Source organism: Podarcis melisellensis (genome assembly GCF_964234715.1).
Source record: "Podarcis melisellensis genome assembly, chromosome: Z".
NCBI classification, from domain to species: domain Eukaryota; kingdom Metazoa; phylum Chordata; class Lepidosauria; order Squamata; family Lacertidae; genus Podarcis; species Podarcis melisellensis.
The window spans coordinates 47,248,845-47,266,845 of record NC_138547.1 but is presented as its reverse complement, the minus strand read 5'-3'; the positions used below and the strand labels follow the sequence as shown (position 1 = coordinate 47,266,845).

General features: G+C 40.2%; 1 protein-coding gene across 5 annotated transcripts in view; it reads left to right on the top strand.

The window, feature by feature from the left end:
* Positions 1-18,001, top strand: part of LRCH2 (leucine rich repeats and calponin homology domain containing 2) — a 58,045-nt gene that overhangs the window by 17,936 nt on the left and 22,108 nt on the right. For all 5 annotated transcript variants that reach the window (XR_014164630.1, XM_081896937.1, XM_081896936.1 and 2 more), the window contains exons 2-10: positions 2,912-3,056; positions 7,765-7,891; positions 11,228-11,333; positions 11,435-11,571; positions 12,087-12,220; positions 14,695-14,782; positions 15,586-15,697; positions 17,274-17,371; positions 17,490-17,557. Coding sequence is in view for 4 of the 5 variants with exons in the window: in XM_081896937.1 (XP_081753063.1) it covers positions 2,912-3,056; positions 7,765-7,891; positions 11,228-11,333; positions 11,435-11,571; positions 12,087-12,220; positions 14,695-14,782; positions 15,586-15,697; positions 17,274-17,371; positions 17,490-17,557 (1,015 nt within the window). In the remaining variant the exon portion in view is untranslated. The remainder of the gene's footprint in view (positions 1-2,911; positions 3,057-7,764; positions 7,892-11,227; positions 11,334-11,434; positions 11,572-12,086; positions 12,221-14,694; positions 14,783-15,585; positions 15,698-17,273; positions 17,372-17,489; positions 17,558-18,001) is intronic.

Here is an 18,001-nt window from a genome sequence, read left to right as displayed (position 1 = left end):
GTGCAGATAAAATATAATGGATGGAATTACAGGATGTGTTGCTAGTGTGTGAAAGCAGTCAAGATCCAAGGATCTCCAGGCATGCACTTCCAGATGGTGGAGACTTCAGGCTCCATCCTGGTGCCTATGCATCTTCACTTGGTCACAACTGGCTGAAAGCCATGTGCAAAATGTGTCTGGCACCTGGCGAATTTTGAACACTGGTTTAGTGTTGTCTACATTGACTGGCAGCATCTTTCCACCTACCTGGAGATGTCAGGGATTGAACCTCAGACTTTCTGTATGCAAAACAGATGCTCTACCACTGAGCTATGTCCCTTTTCCTAATGTGATTATAAATACAAGAACAAAAATTGTACTTAGTGGATCAGGTCAACTAGTTCAGCATCCTATTCTCACAGTGGCCATCCAGGTGCTTGTATGAAACCCACAAGCAGGACTCGAGTATAAAAGCACTCCCCCTCCTGTGGTTTCCAGCAGTTGGTATTCAGAAGCATAACTGCTTCTGACCATAGAAACAGAGTACTGTAAGCCTGCAACATAGATGGGGGTTATGTTCCTGGGATTGCACCGAAACTCAAAATTGCATGTAGTCAAAACACATTGGGTTCAATGGCATGTGGAGGACCTGTTCCCTGCTTGAAAGGCCGTTTCCACTTGGCCTGGTAGGGCAGGTCCCTAACTAACTGCAGCTACAAAAATCTGAAAGAAACTCTTGCAGATGTGGCACTGTCTGTGCTGGACCATTGTCTTGCCTTGGTAATGGACTGGATGAGAGTCAACACACTCAAGCTCAATCTTATAAGACTGAGGCACTGTTAGCAGGTGTTTTGCTAGATTGGATGGATGGGAGGTTGCCTGCTCTGGATGGGGTCGATCGGGGGTACTTCTGGATCCTTTGCTGTCTCTTGGGGTTCTGATGTCCTTGGTGGCATGGATTCCCTTCATCAGCTTTGGCTGGTGGCCCAGCTGTGCCCCTATATGTACAGGGATAGCCCAACTTCTGTTGTCTATGCTTTGGTAACCTCTAGGTTATATTACTGCAAATAATGTAGGGCTGCCCCTAAAGACAGTTTGGAAACTTCAGCTGGCACAGAATTTGGCAGCCAGGTTGCCCGCTGGGGCAAGATGATTAGAGCCTATTGCACCAATCCTGGCTTGACTGCACTGGTTGCTACTGTATTTTTCGCTCTATAAGACACACCAGACCACAAGACGCACCTAGTTTTTGGAGGAGGAAAACAAGAAAAAAAATATTCTGAATCTCAGAAGCCAGAACAACAAGAGGGATTGCTGCTTTCACTGCGCAGCGATCCCTCTTGCTGTTCTGGCTTCTGGGATAGCTGCGCAGCCTGCATTTGCTGCATAAGACGCACACACATTTCCCCTTACTTTTTAGGAGGGAAAAAGTGAGTCTTATAGAGCAAAAATACAGTAATTATGTTCTGGGCCCAGTTCAAAGTGCTGATTTTTACAGGCCGAGGAAGCCGGCGTTTGTCCACTTTGCAGACAGTTTTTCTGGGTCATGTGGCCAGCATGACTAAGCCGCTTCTGGTGCAACGGAACACTGGCACCAGAGCAACGCACGGAAACGCTGTTTACCTTCCCCCCGGAGTGGTACCTATTAATCTACTTGCACTTTTGGGCCTGCTTTCGAACTGCTAGGTTGGCAGGAGCTGGAACCTCAATGGTAGCTCACAACTTTTTGATTGGCAAGCCCAAGGCTCAGTGGTTTAGACCGCAGCGCCACTCGCGTCCCTACGTCAAGGACTGTCTTTCCCAAATGAACTGACCAAAGCCCTGCAATCATCATCTGATACCCTTCTTCACGTGTCTCCTGCACAAGTGTTCCAGAGTGTGGCAACATGAGAACGGGCTTTTTCTGCCATGGTTTCTCATTGGAATGCTCTCTTCAAGAAGGCTCGTCTGTCGGCTTTATTATGCATCTTTAGGTGCCAGACAAAATATTCATTTTCTACCAAGCCTTTGGATGATTAATATTCTACACCCTTTTAAATAAGGGAGGGGGGTTATTGGTTTGCTTTGCTTTTACTATGCATTTTGTGTTTTTATTTTGTATTTTATTTTATTTGCTGTGAACCGCCCTGAGATCTTCGGATGAATAAGGTCTCTCCCCCCCATGCCCACCTTTATGCTCACTTTTTATTTATTTATTATTATTTTGCCAAGTGTTTAAAGCTGAATGTGCACAATTAAATGCACATAAATTGTGGGCTTCACTATCCAAGTTGGTGGCTGTCACTGCCTCCTGCAGGAGTGAGTTCCATTGTGTGTTCTTAGGCTGCTCTTAAGTTTGAGAGAAAGATTAAGTGGCTAATCCAAATCCAAATGCTTCATGGAAGAAATTGGTTTTTCAGAGGTGGATGCCTTTTCTTAGGACAAATCAATTGCTGATGGAACAAGAGTTTGCTGGAGTTGCTTTGCTTGATGGGTTACTGAGAGGGAACAGTGGCTCCTTTCTTTCCTCTCCAAGAACATTGGACAGGCAAACTTCAGGCTTGCGGGATTTCCTTTGTTCTTTACTAGAGCACTGAAAGTGCAAAGTACTCACTTGGCGGGAGAATATTTTTAGAATTAAGGAGAAGTGTGCCATATTACATTTCACAAAAGCCTATCTTACCTACTTAATTTATCTAAATACTGGTGGAAGGGAGTTCCCTTCTATCCCCAGAATTTGAAATGAGCAGAAGATGATTCCAATCTATATAGACTGTGGATGCTTGATTTTTTTTCATCTATCTGTGCTTTAATTTCCAAAATAAAATTGCCTAACAATTCTACTAAAGCTTTTGCCGTCGTTTAAGAACAGCACATTTCTTGCACATCTCTCAAATGTAAACTAGAAGACTGAGCCGTGGAAATGTCTTTTCTCCTCCTCTCTTTTTTTTAGATCTCTCCAGGAACAGATTTACTGAAATTCCTCCTGATGTGTTGCAGTTTTCACCACTTGAGACATTGAACCTCTATCACAACTGCATCAAATCAATCCCTGAAGCAATTAAAAATCTGCAAATGTTAACATATCTCAATATCAGGTAGGTAATATTTTCCTGCTTCCTAAATGTAATTGCTTGTCATCCAAGGTAGCCTGTTTAGCTCATGACTGTATCAGGGTCCTCCTGTGGGTGACAGTTGACTGAAGAACCACTTTCCAGTCAATAAGTCAAAAGGTAGAGCATAAGGAAGTCTAACTTTGTTCCTGGTATTCCTTTTTTCAGATTGTGATGTTTGAGAGGCAAAGGTAAAAGTTTTAAATTTCAGTTTGAGCTTCTAGGAATGCTAAAAGAGGTTTGCTCATTCTGCATGCCTGTGAAAAATTTGCTGGACCAACTACAACACAGGAGAGATTGATGATGGGTTGTATCCAATGTTAGTCATACTTGGAGTAGCCACATGCCTCACTTAGGTCTATTAATTTCAGCAGGTCTACTCTGAGTAAAACTTAGTTGGATACAGGACAGTGTTTTCTGAAATAACATTAGTGTTCTCTTTGTGTGTGTTGTGTTTGATTATTTTTGAGTTGGAGTACTGAGTGTTAGACACAAGTGTAGCGTGAAGAATGTACAACTTTCTTTCTTGCTGCATGCATGTCCATATATATGGCAAAATAGATACATACATGGTGGGTAATCCCCCCCCATTGCAAAGACTAGCTCTGTAAGAAAAATGTATTTGAAGTAGCCTTTTGCCATTGTGAGTCTGACAGCTACTCCAGCTTTTAAAAAATAACATATTGTCATAACTTGCTTTTGTAAACTCTTTAATAAAACTGACTGTAGTTAGCTTGTCAGCTGTGCTTTTAGTTTTTAACTTTGAGAGACAGAGGCTTTCCTGCTAATTCTGCATGTTAGCTTTGTGACTTATTTGAATTAGTCAGATTTAGAGAGCTCAGATGTTGTAGTAGGAGAACTGTCCTCTTGTTACCTGGTACCTTGTTCTACAACAGTTAGGTCCTAGCTTTAAAAATACAGTCATACCTTTGGTTGAAATTGCTTCAGGTTGAGCACTTTCAGGTTGCACGACCTGGAAGTAACGGAACACGTTATTTCCGGGTTTCGCTGCATGCGCAGACAGTCAAAATGATGTCAGGCACATGCATGGAAGTGGCGAATAGCGACCCGCGCACACACAGGCGCGGGTTGCGTTCACTTCTGGATGCAAATCGGGCTCTGGAATGGATCCCATTCGTATCCAGAGGTACCACTGTAGAAGTGGCTGCAGAGAAGACCTACAATTGGCATAAGAAGAGGAAAAGCTAAGAGGCCCCTGGGCATAAAAGGAGATTATAGGAAGCCACAACAGACCTCAGATTCATAAAAAAGAGATTGTGGAGGAGAGAGCAAAACGTTAAAGGGAACTAAATGGCAAAAAGCTTTATATTTTGAGATTGCTAATAGGAATGGCTTTCTAACTGCTCAGATCAGGCCAGAAATGGACCATATTACTTAGGCAGCATATGTAATCTCCGGTTTTGAATGCATTTGACAAGGCAGAAAAGAACCTGTCAATTTGAAGTGGATATTGTCCTTTTAATTCTGACATTTCAGATATAGTTTACAGCAGTGGTGTCCAAACTTTTTTCAAAGAGGGCCAGATTTGATGAAGTGGAGGGCCGTGAGGGCCGATCAAAGTTGTTAACCTTTTTCTAGGATGATTAGGTCTCCAAAAACGCACTTTGGACATGCCTGATTTACAGTATTGTTAAAAGTGGCAACTAAGATTTCCTTTCTCATGTACCTGTGATCTGGTCTTGGATGCAGTGGGGCTCTTAAATGGCCCTTTATAGCTATACTTACTAAAGTCAAGCCTTGGCTCCTGAACGCCTCTGTTTTGGAACGCCAAAAACCCAGAATTAAATGCTCCAGTTTTCAAATGTTTTTCGGAAGCCAAAAGTCTGAAGCAGCTCTTGCAACTAAGCCGTGCCTTAGTTGTCAAACATTTCTGGGCTTCTGGAACAGATTACATTCAACAACCAAGGTTTGACTGTATTCTTATTCTAAAATATATATTCTACAGTTGGAGGAACTTCTTTAACAAAGCCTGTTACAATTATTCATATCACTCTGCATTCCTCCCTTTCAAAATCCCAAACCCCAGTTCCCTTTAAGGAAATAAAGCAAATGACTGAAGCATTCTGCCTTACTGTTGAACTTTCAATATTTTGACCAACTCAGTGGGTCCCCTCTGGCTTTATAGAAAGTGAATTTTAATATCATGTAATGAACTGAAAAGAAAGTAGGAAAGTAGCAAGTTCTGTTCCAAATGAAGTTGCTGGCTTAGGTGTTTGAAGTCATCACATGAGAGGGATCTCCCTTTTTCTCCCCCACCCCCAAATGAGGATAGATGTGGGAAATGCAACTACCAACTGCAACTTGATTTTGCAAAGGGTTTTTTCCTCCATTAATATATATGTGTGATGGAAGCAGCAGCTCACACCATAAATAAGAAGAATGAAAAAGGTTAGAGAGACAATTAATAATTAAATGATATATTGGAATTTAGTGGATTCATGGAGACTGCACCATCCAAGGAAAAGATCCTATACATATTTTGCAGGAATTCACAATACCCAGCACAGAATTGATTTGATTTTTTTAAAAAAACATCAGCATCACTGTATTCCTTTACTAGCCGATGTGACATTGATATTCCCATTATAGCTGATCACTCAGCAGTAATATTGGAATATAATCTATTCAATACCCAGGAAGGTATGAGGAGATGGTATCTTAATATATCATTACTAAATGATAAGAACTTCATTCAATATATAACGCAAGAAACACAAATATATTTTAAAAATAACTCCAAATCATTAACGTCAAGACTGATGGAATGGGAAGGCTACAAAGCTTATACAGTATCTGAGGGAAGATAATATATTTCTCTGCCAACATGGTCAAGATGCAAAGATTAAAAGAAAATAACCTAAAAATTATTTTAAAACATTATGGGGCGATAGGGCAAATAACCCATCTAGGGTTAAATATGAAAGAATACAACAACAAACACTAGAACTGAATAGTATACAGTGGTACCTCAGGTTAAGTACTTAATTCGTCCCAGAGGTCCGTACTTAACTTGAAACTGTTCTTAACCTGAAGACCACTTTAGCTAATGGGGCTTCCTGCTGCCGCCGCACCACTGGAGCACGATTTCTGTTCTCATCCTGAAGCAAAGTTCTTAACCCGAGGTAATATTTCTGGGTTAGCGGAGTCTGTAACCTGAAGTGTATGTAACCTGAAGCGTATGTAACCCGAGGTACCACTGTACTAGCTCAAAAAAATGAGTTCAGCTTATTATGTCTAAGACAAACATATTGGGAACAGGGAGAAAGACAGACAAAAATTCTAGCTGTTTGTCTAAAACAGAAGAAAATGAACCAAATAATACCTTTAATAAGAAAGGAAAACAACATTGCAGCGACCTCATCAACAGATATAAAATTTTTTAGGGGATGAACATAAATAAAAATAATAAGGATAACCTTTATCAGCATGAGAAATTAACAATATGGGCCAACCCAAAATTAAAAATTGGAAATCAAGTAATAATTTGGCAAAACTGGATGATAAAAGGTATTTTGACACTGAATCAATTAATTGATGAGAACTACAAATTTGTGGAATATAAGACTTTGCAAGTAAAGTAAGGACTAACCAGTGAAACACATTGGGAAAATATCCAATTGAAACATATGTTGGAAAAGCAGTTTGGCCCTGATGCTATAGCTGCATTGGAAACACGCATGCTGTTACAGGATTTAATCTCTGCAACGAAAACAGAAAAATCATACACTTGCACTATATAAAACTTTACTTAACAGGAAGAAATACGATTTAGAATATGGAAGACAAAAATGGTGTAAAGAGCTAGGAGTACAGATAACAAATGATATGTGGGAGACAAGTATAAAATCAATAGAAAAAGCCTCTATGGATTTAAGACTTAGACTTATTCAACAGAAAATAGTATTTAGAGTACACTGGACTCCAGCAAGATTATATCAGAAGAAAATAACAAGTGCCGATAATTGCTGGAGATGGGGGAGTAAAAATGTGAACTTAATACATATGTTGATTAACTGCCAGATGATCAGACCATTCTGGAGTGAGGTGAGGATATTTATAGCAAAAGTAATAAAAATAAATTGTTAGTTAGGAGAACCGAATTTAATTCTAAATTATATTCCGGAAACTTGGAAGATCTCAAGGGGCCAAAAAAAGTGGTTGTATTGCATTAAATTAGAAGCAAAAAAACTTGTTTTGATGAATTGGAAGAGTCGCAAAAAGATTCCACTGAGCATACGGATTGATAATATGGACAGATTAGCTACATACAAAAGAATTGCTTGTCGACGCAAAATAAGAATGGATAAATATTAATAAATTTGGAACAAATATCTAAGTGACAAAGCTGATAACAGTGGGAAATAGAGGGGGAGAGAGTGGTGATAAACAAGGAGTAGGCATAGGGATATTGCTGTATCTAAATTTGTGTTGTCAATTTGCGTTATTATTGTTATTAATTGTTTTTGTTGTATGTGTCTTTTTAGTTTTGTGTTTGTACTGATTGGAAAAAGAGAATTAAAAAGAACACACACCACTTTACTATCAATGAGATTCTCACTAAAGTAACAATTTTGAGCAAATATTCATGCTGGTTTTAAGTGGCTTGTAGATCTCTGTATCTGAATGGTGATAGCTGCCAGACATAATCATATATTTTCTCTAATCTCTTTAGTCGAAATCTTTTATCAACATTGCCAAAATACTTGTTTGATCTGCCGCTTAAAGTTTTGGTTGTCAGCAATAATAAACTTGTGTCCATTCCCGAAGAAATTGGAAAATTGAGAGATATAATGGAATTGGTGAGTGTCATGGTATAGTTTCTCTCTTTGTTGAATCTTTATAATTAATTCTTTGTTTGGGCCAATTCTCAATTAGTAGTAAGCCCTACCACAGTGAGTGGCAAATTTAAATTAATCCATTCATAGTTAAATATCCCAGAGCAATCCTTTTGTTTGAATAGAAGTGCAATGAGTTTTCCTTCAACTTTATTTTAAACAAATGGTGCTATATGTAGCTTGTAACAAAAATATGAATTATATCTTTTGTGACTGAAATGCTATCTGGATCCTGCAATTTACTATATTGGCCCGAATATAAGCCACACCCGAATATAAACTGCACCTTTAAAATTCAAGGGGGAAAAAAAGACAATACCCGAATATAATAATAATAATAATAATAATAATAATAATAATAATAATAATAATATTTTATTTATACCCCGCCCTCCCCAGCCAAGGCCGGGCTCAGATCGGCTTACAAGCAATAATAAAAACAAGTTGAATGATTACAACTTAAAAACAAAATTAAGACACAACATTAAAATATTACAACATTAAAATAAAATGTAGCCTCAACGCAGGAGGAGAAGGAAAGAAAAAAGAAAGAGGGGGAGGGAATCAAATTGGCTCCAAGCCAAAGGCCAGGTGGAACGACTCTGTTTTACAGGCCCTGCGGAAAGAAATCAGATCCCGCAGGGCCCTGGTCTCATGAGACAGAGCGTTCCACCAGGCCGGAGCCAGAGTTGAAAAGGCCCTGGCTCTGGTTGAAGCCAATCTAACTTCCTTAGGGCCCGGGACCTCTAGGGTGTTGCTGTTTATGGACCTTGAGGCTCTCTGTGGGGCATACCGGGAGAGGCGGTCCCGTAGGTACGAGGGTCCTAGGCCGTGAAGGGCTTTAAAGGTCAAAAGCAGCACCTTAAATCTGACCCTGTACTCCACCGGGAGCCAGTGCAACTGGTAAAGCACTGGGTGAATATGCTCCCATGGCAGAGACCCCGTGAGGAGCCTCACTGCTGCATTCTGCACCCGCTGGAGTTTCTGGGACAGTTTCAAGGGCGAATTACAGTAGTCAAGCCTGGAGATAACCATCGCATGGATCAGTGGCCAGGTCGGGGCGGGAAATATAAGCCACTCCCTTAAAATTACACAGGCACTCACACCTGTTCCGTTTTACCGCATGTCTGTTTCAGCAGCGATATCGTAAAAGCCAATTTTTGTAAGGTCACAATTTTAAGCTGCAGTTTAACTTTTCGTGGTCAGAATTTGGAAAAAAAAGTGAGGCTTATATTCAGGCCAATATGGTACTTCTAGGATGGAATAAATAGTGAAAATCTAACGGATTAATTTTTATGCAACTGCTCAAGTCCTCATTTTAAAGATGTATTAGTAGATTTCATTCCATAAAAAGACTTACCTTATTTAAGGAATAGAACTTTTTCATTTGATATCCCACTCATTTGATATTTCTCAAAAGATGGAAATCATCTGAACTCTGAAGCTCTTGCTACTTGTCAATAATCTACAATCTCCTTGTCATCAAGATTCAAAAGGAATATTGTAGATAAAGATTTTCCCCCAGCCCCATATATATGACTTATCTTATCTTCACTCTTTCCCACATTACAAGTGTAATGCCATGTAAGCAGAATTACATGGTATAGTTCTACCAGTTTTTTTTAATTTTAGCAATTTATCTGTGTTTATAATTGTAAATTATATTACTCTATCCTACCCTGGTAGGGGGACACGTGTGGCACTGTGGTTTAAACCACTGAGCCTAGGGCTTGCGGATTGGAAGGTTGGTGGTTCAAATCCCCACAATCCCCTCCTGTTGAGGTCCCAGCTCCTGCCAACCGAGCAGTTCGAAATCATGCCCAAAAGTGCAAGTAGATTAATAAGTACCACTCCAGGGGGAAGGTAAACGGCGTTTCCGTGCGTTGCTCTGGTGCCAGTGTTCCGTTGCGCCAGAAGCAGCTTAGTCATGCTGGCCACATGACCCAGAAAAACTGTCTGCAGAGTGGACAAACGCCGGCTTCCTCGGCCTGTAAAGCGGGATGAGTGCCGCAACCCCAGAGTAGTTCGCGACTGGACGTAACTGTCAGGGGTCCCTTTACCTTTACCCCTTGAGGTATTGCAGTCCTGAGTTGCTTAAGGGTTTTAGGTAAAAATCAGCACTTTGAACTGGGCCCAGAACATAATTACTGTATTTTTGCTCTATAAGACTCACTTTTTCCCTCCTAAAAAGTAAGGGGAAATGTGTGTGCGTCTTATGCAGCAAATGCAGGCTGCGCAGCTATCCCAGAAGCCAGAACAGCAAGAGGGATCGCTGCGCAGTGAAAGCAGCAATCCCTCTTGTTGTTCTGGCTTCTGAGATTCAGAATATTTTTTTTCTTGTTTTCCTCCTCCAAAAACTAGGTGCGTCTTGTGGTCTGGTGTGTCTTATAGAGCGAAAAATACAGTAGCAACCAGTGCAGTCAAGCCAGGATTGGTGCAATAGGCTCTAATCATCTTGCCCCAGCGGGCAACCTGGCTGCCAAATTCTGTGCCAGCTGAAGTTTCCAAACTGTCTTTAGGGGCAGCCCTACATTATTTGCAGTAATATAACCTAGAGGTTACCAAAGCATAGACAACAGAAGTTGGGCTATCCCTGTACATATAGGGGCACAGCTGGGCCACCAGCCAAAGCTGATGAAGGGAATCCATGCCACCAAGGACATCAGAACCCCAAGAGACAGCAAAGGATCCAGAAGTACCCCCGATCGACCCCATCCAGAGCAGGCAACCTCCCATCCATCCAATCTAGCAAAACACCTGCTAACAGTGCCTCAGTCTTATAAGATTGAGCTTGAGTGTGTTGACTCTCATCCAGTCCATTACCAAGGCAAGACAATGGTCCAGCACAGACAGTGCCACATCTGCAAGAGTTTCTTTCAGATTTTTGTAGCTGCAGTTAGTCAGGGACAAATGTCTGCTCCCTTGGCCAGTAAAGCGAGCTGAGCACTGCAACCCCAGAGTCATTCGTGACTGGACTTAATTGTCAGGGGTGCTTTACCTTTTTTTTAAACCTACCCTGGTACTTTATGCTGAAGGGTGGCTAAAAATTTAAATTTAAAAAAATCTATTTGAGTATTTAAGATTATAAAATATGCCTTGCATAAAAGCAAAATTCCTCTGTTCTTAGGATACAGTATCTCCTTTTTTCATTTCTATTGCAAAATTCAAGAATGCTGTAACCAAAATGCAAGCACATGCATTCCTTAAAACATACTCATTTGCTTTAGCCACCTTCTTCAATGTATGCTTTTGAAATTTCAGTCACTATTTGACATTCTGACTCATTGTTTCTTAATGTAGGATATTAGCTGTAATGAGATCCAAGTCCTTCCCCAGCAAATTGGAAAGCTGCAGTCATTACGAGAATTAAATTTAAGAAGAAATAATATTCATATACTACCTGATGGTAAGCTTGTATTTCCTTCCAGCCTCTTCTTTAATTCATTTAAACAATATCAATATTTTTGATGTATGAGCTTCTGATTTTTTTCCCTTTCCCACCAATAGAATTAGGAGACCTTCCCTTGGTCAAGCTGGACTTCTCATGTAATAAAATCACAGAAATACCTGTGTGTTTCAGGAAGCTACATCGCTTGCAAGTCATAATTTTGGACAATAATCCAATGCAGATACCACCAGCACAGGTTCAATTAAAACATTCTTTTCTCATTTTTAAAGTAGAAACAATTCTTTATGTGAGATACTTATTCATCTAGCTGCCCATGGAGTAAGGTGCTTCTTGACCAAAATCCATTTGTGGAAGCACTTTTTCTTCTTGATCACTTTTCATTGTTGGTTTTAATATGCCTGGGGGAAAGTGGCCAGAAGTGGGGCATGCCTTTGTAATAATCAACTGGTCATATTCTGAGATGAGTTTCACTCTTCTCAAATAAGATGCAGGGAAAATAATATTAAAAACCAGTCCACTGTTGGGGAAAGGTGAGCAGCAATACTTGCTACTGAACTTGATGGATGTGTTTAGTCCTGTTTAATCTACCCAGTTATCTGTACTACAAGGGTACAGATGGGAATGTGCTGTGCTGTGTTATGCATACTGTATGGGGGGACGATTGGAGGTAATCAATAAAAACGGTGCTAAGGTTTCTGTAAATCCTCCCATCTGACTAAATGAATGCTTTCCCCATCTGCTTCTTAACAGATATGTTTAAAGGGCAAAGTACACATATTTAAATTCCTCAGCATTCAGGCATGCCTCAGAATAGATAAAAAGCCGGATTCCTTGGATCTTCCATCCTTGGGTAAAAGAATACCTTCCCAGCCGCTCACGGACAGGTAAACTTGAAGGAGAAATGCTCTGAGTTTGCTTTATTGCAATAATTTCAGTACTTCTGAAGTAAAAGTTGTTGTAGCCTTTAGGATGTTATCTTTCCCATTACTATTTTTGTGCAGATTCTTTCCCATCTCAGTAGGGTGTGTTCTCACAGTGAGCTTGTTCTCTGAGTAATCTAAGCATTATAGCAATTAGCTGTTGAATTAAATTGTTTCCACTTGTGCAGAATCTTCCATAAAGAATGCCATATATTTAAAGGTATTTTCAGCTCATCCCTCATGATTAAAAACAAAAGTTCCAATATTCTTCTCAAAGTTGTACCAAAGGAGGGGCAAGGAGCAAGGAATTACTCATGAAAAGTGTTGCATTTCCTGTGGCTACACAGGTCTATATGTAATGTGAAAGTTGCTTTCTTCTACTTGTACTAGAAATTGATCAGTTTTTACTGAAAGGGAAGTCTGCCACCTACTGTCAAACAATTACATTATTTTCCTGGAATGGAAAATCCTTCTCAGTTAATGTCAGAAGTACAACATAGTTTTTCAAGTCTAAACTCACATAACTTTCAGAACATATTTCCATAAGTTCACTTATCGTTGGCTATAAATTAATAATGTTTATTATTTTGCTTCTGTTCATTTTTTTCTCCTGTACTTGCGGGTTCCGAATGATCCGGTCTTGTTTCCGGAGCACTACCGACACATTACAGGATATTTGACACATTACAGGATATTTTTCTTTTTGTTATTTTATGAACTTTATTAAGAACACTGCTTGTGTTCAGTGTCCTTTTTTTCCTACCAGTGAGTCAGTGCATTGATTAAATATTGGCACAAATGTGAAACATTTCTCCTACAAACTATCATAGATTCTGGCGTATTAGGCGACTGGACATATAAGACGACCCCCCAAATTGGTAGCTGCCAATTTGGGGGGGGGGTCTTATATGCTCAGTCGCCTAATATGCCGGTTGACTTATACGCCCAGTCTTATACACGGCAGCTTCACTGGGCAGCGGCAGTGGTCGGCGGGCTCCGCGCCAGGAGGAAGCTGCCCAGCGAAGCGAAGCTGGCTTGGCTGGGCGGCTTCCTCCCAGTGCGGAGCCCACTGCTGCTGCCGCCCAGTGAACCCATACCCGGCATATAAGACCCCTGACTTTTTAGAGGTTAAAAAGTTGTCTTGTACGCTGGAATCTATGGTAATAAGCACATTTGCATAATTACCATTGGCACCTAAAATTGCCTCTGGACAACTAGAACTTTCTCCAGACTTGCATCTGGTTTATTGGGGCAGCATTAGCATTATTAAATAGAGGTCCTAGTGAGCATTGCATGTGTTAGCCCAGCCTTTCCTAACCTGATGCCCTCCAGATATTTTGGACGACAACACCCATCAGGCCGAGTCAGCATGGGAGTATCAAAACATCTGGGGCACACTGAGTTGGCAGAAGCTGTTCTTGCCAGCAGGGAAAAAGCCTGTAGGCCTGTCTTTCAGAGGCAGTTCACACCTCACAAGCAGAGACCTGATCCATTCTTGCCAGTTGTGAATGTTCTGAAAATATTCAATAACTAACAAATGTATACATAACCATTCTCCATAGACAGGATGAGCTGTTAAAGGATGAACAGTTTTCCTCTGTTGTGTTGCATTCCATTCAACATATATTCTGGTTTTTCTTTTGTTTTTGTATGTTGACTTTGTAAAATTAAGCTTGGAATTGTTACAGGAGCCGTTTGCCCCAGGTTTTTCCCTAACTGTGCATATGTGTACTAGTTCAGATCGCAGTACAAAAAATAACCTTTATGTGATTGCAGAAACACATTAGGGTACCTTTTCCTGCTAAGCTCAATCCCTTGTCCATCTTTCTATAATAAATAAAAATTTCAATAATCCTAGGAAGATGACTTCTGCACGTGTTTTCTAACCTCTCTTCCTAACATGAACTATTTATATAGTACCGTCTATGTATATGGAGGTTTATGAAGAAGAGACGATTCTTCTTCCAAAGGGATTCTAATATGAAATAAACACAAGGAAACAGCAGAGAAAGGGGTGGGAATGTAGGGAATTAGTGATGCATGTATTTGGTTATAGTAAAATAAGGAGTAGGTGGGGCAATGAGTATTTTCTGGGGTCAGTGTTGTGTTTTGGTATGGAAAACTCTGGGATAAAAGCACAGGACTTGTAACCACAAATAACAGGGAGAAGTGGCCATCCACCCTGCCTGACACAGCTCTAGTGTTGACATTTTGCAGGATTATCAGACAATACAGTCAGTTCCTTTTGACTTTTTATGATCTGTGATTGTCCAATTGCATCTCAGTGGGACACACCTTTCTAATACCAAGAACCTCTGTAAATAATCCACCTTCAAAAGAGCATCTTGCTCTACAAGAAGAGGCTGTTCATCACTTAGAGAACCAGAACCTGCGTCTTAGTATTTGTCACAATTAAGGTACTTGTTCTTTTATTACAGTATGGAAGATTTTTATCCAAATAAAAACCACGGCCCAGACTCTGGCATTGGCAGCGATAATGGGGATAAAAGGTTATCCACAACAGAAGTAAGCCTGTCCTTTTTAAACTACTCAAAGGAAAGAGGTAGCAGGGGCAGTGGGTTTCTCTAACATCTCTTCTGACTGCTTTCCATTGTCTCAGAATTCTTAGTTTGGCTAAATCTCCATCCATTTGATTTCGATAAACTCCAGTTTAAAAATGACTGTAAAGTACAATAAGATAGCTTGCCTGCTTTGTTATATACTTTATCCTTAACAGCAGTGTTTTGAAGCATTACCCATGCCAGCACTGCACCCCATAGTCACCTTTGACTGGACTTAACTGTCCAGGCGACGTTTATCTTACCATCCAGTAAACAATCCCTCAACATTAAATCCGTATCTTACCAGCTTCATGGTGGTAAAATGAAATAACCCTGAAGGATTCCCCTATTTATTTTTTTTGTCTTGAGCAAACAGAACTTGAACTTGTGTACTTTTGACATTCATTGAGCTGGGATAGCTCTGTTGGTAGAGCACGAGATTCTTAATCTCAGGGTCATGGTCAAAAGATGCTTTGCAGGGGTTTGGACTACATGACCCTCATGGTCCTTTCCAATTCTACAATTTTATGACTCTAGGTCAGTTTAAGTAGCTCGTTTAAAACTTGACATCTGTTGGATACCTCATTAAATGGAAAATATGTCTTCTCCTGTCTCAGTGAGTAGGAAATGCTCTACGTACAGGCCTGCCCTCCAGCAGTGTGCCACAGTGGCCTCTGCTGCTGGTGGTGGGAAGCTGATTTTCTGATGCAAAGTTCAGCAGAACAACAAGTGGAATATGCAGGTTATGCTCTTAACTGCTCTTTTCAGCCATCCGATGATGACACAATCAGCCTTCACTCTCAGGTATCGGAATCGACAAGGGAGCAGACACTCAGAAACGACAATCAGTTACTAGGAAATAAACCTGAACTGCATAAAGGTGAGTTCCAATTTCTGGTTCTCAGGAATGTCTTCTTTGTACTCACAGTTCTTCTGCTTTGGTCGTAACACTGCATTACTGATTACAGGCCTCAAAGAACATTGGGCACATGTACTTCCCCTTCTCTTCCTCTACCTCAGCCGTGAGGAGACAATTGATAGCATACCGATTTACACTAACTGGAAAGCCTTGTCAGTTTAAATTCTGATGGTTTGAAAGAAGCCTGGATAATCATCTATGGTTTAACCCTGGCTTGTTTCAATAAATTGTTGTTTAAGCCAAGGGTGGGGAACTTATCCTCCATCTGATAGCCACTTTTCCTTATGAGTAATCTTCAGGTGGCAGTGGTGGCACTTGCCAGTGCTGGGAATGGCCAGAGGCAAAATGGGTCAAGCAATAGATATGCACTGTAGGGTACTTTCTAGCCACATTTAACAGCTAGAGGTTTCTGCATGCCTCCATCTTCCATCTGGGCAAGCAAGGGGCATTCTCATAGTTCAAGGACCCATTTAAGCCAGAAAGAAAGCATTTGAGGATGTTGTGGAGCAGTGTTGAAGGCCAGATAAAAAGCCCTGGGAGGGCCACATTTGACCACCCTCTGGCCTGAAGTTCCCCAACAGTGTTTTACACTAACAGTTTCCCTTGTGAAACTGTTTAAAAATAAGCAAGTGCTTTAAATGTCCTTGCAGTGGCTCTCTTTGACCTTGCAAGGGTTTGGCCTTGAGGATTAGTCCTTTGTTATGAGAACCACAAGTTTGACACTCATAGGAGGACACGTGAAAGAATGGAATGTGTCCTTCCTGAAGCCTTATGCATTTTTGATGAAATAAATAAGATCACCCCACTCCCACAAAAAAGAGAAATAATTTTCACCTATGTTGGTATTGTCTTTTTTTTAAGGAGAGAATAAAAATAGAAAATCAAAACCTTTGTTAAATTGCCTTCTTATTGCTGCACATCTACCAATCGCCCAGAGAGGGAAAACATTGTCTGAAATTAACACCTCATTATGGTGAATTAATATATAGAAAATTTCATTACATGAAAACCGGTATACTCGTGTTTTCTTAAAAAAGAAAAGATAACCACTTTTGTCTTAGTTTGGTGTGATTTAATTGAATATATATATATATATAAATTTACATCTCTCTTTTCCACAAGTCCCTCAAGGAATCTGGGATAAGTAACATCTAATTGGTTGACAAATTTCCTTCATGGAATATAGGGCCTTTTATTTTTTGTATTCCTTGTGCCTCTGATGGTTTCAGTTACAGATTTATGTTTCTGTATTTTGTAAGTCATCTGCACCACACTTCCTCTCTTCCTTATAATGGTACTTTCCACTTACTTGTCTCTGTTTTATAATAAATATATAGATAACCACCTTTATCATATTTTCTTGTGAATGTAATATGCCATGCCAGCCTTGGTTTGGTTTGGTTTAGTTTTTATATGTTCGTCTCAGGGAGTTCTGTTTTGTTATTTGTTTTGTTATTTATTTGAACTATACATCTATCTGTATAAAATAAATCTCCCTTTCCCTCCCCCTTGCTTCGTCATCATCCCTGATGACCAGACCCAGAAGTGTGTGATTACCTTGACCCCAGCTCAGAGGATGTGGCTTCCTGTGATCAAGGAGATGTGCAAACTGGGCCATCGATCTCGTATATTAAGGTAGCATCTTAAAGAATAACTTGGATATTAGCAACCTGCTTTACATATTGTGAAGTTCAGTAATGTGACCCCTGCACACTTTCTTTTCTCTCCTTTCCCACCCCTGTGTGCATGTTAGGAACGAGCAAAGCAGACTGAAAAGTCTCAGAAAACAGAAGAAAATGAAAACTGGGGAGATGAAAAGAGGTATTTTCCCTAGCAGTACTAACTGGGCATTCTAACTAGTATTGATGATTATAATGATTTATTGCCTGCCCTTCATCTTAAGGTCCCAGAGCAGATTACAACAATAAAAACCCAACTTCAGTATTAAAACACAATACCGCACAATATTAAAACCAGATTAAAACAACTTAAAATTATACAAATCAGGTGGGTACTAAAAAATACCTAGAATGGGAAATATGAATAGCTGTTGGAGGAGGGAATCTTAGTTTTTTCTGTTGTTTCTCTGGCATTCTGATTTAAAACAGAAATTGTAATGGTTATAGGGGTTGCTCGTGCGTAAGTTGCCGCCACTCCTGGCTAGGTTACCTGGTTAAACCTTTTCTGTCTGGACAGCCCTTCACTCCGTGGCTGTTTCAGTTGCTGGCAGAATCTGTCAGTGGGCGTTTCTTGAACTTCTTCCAG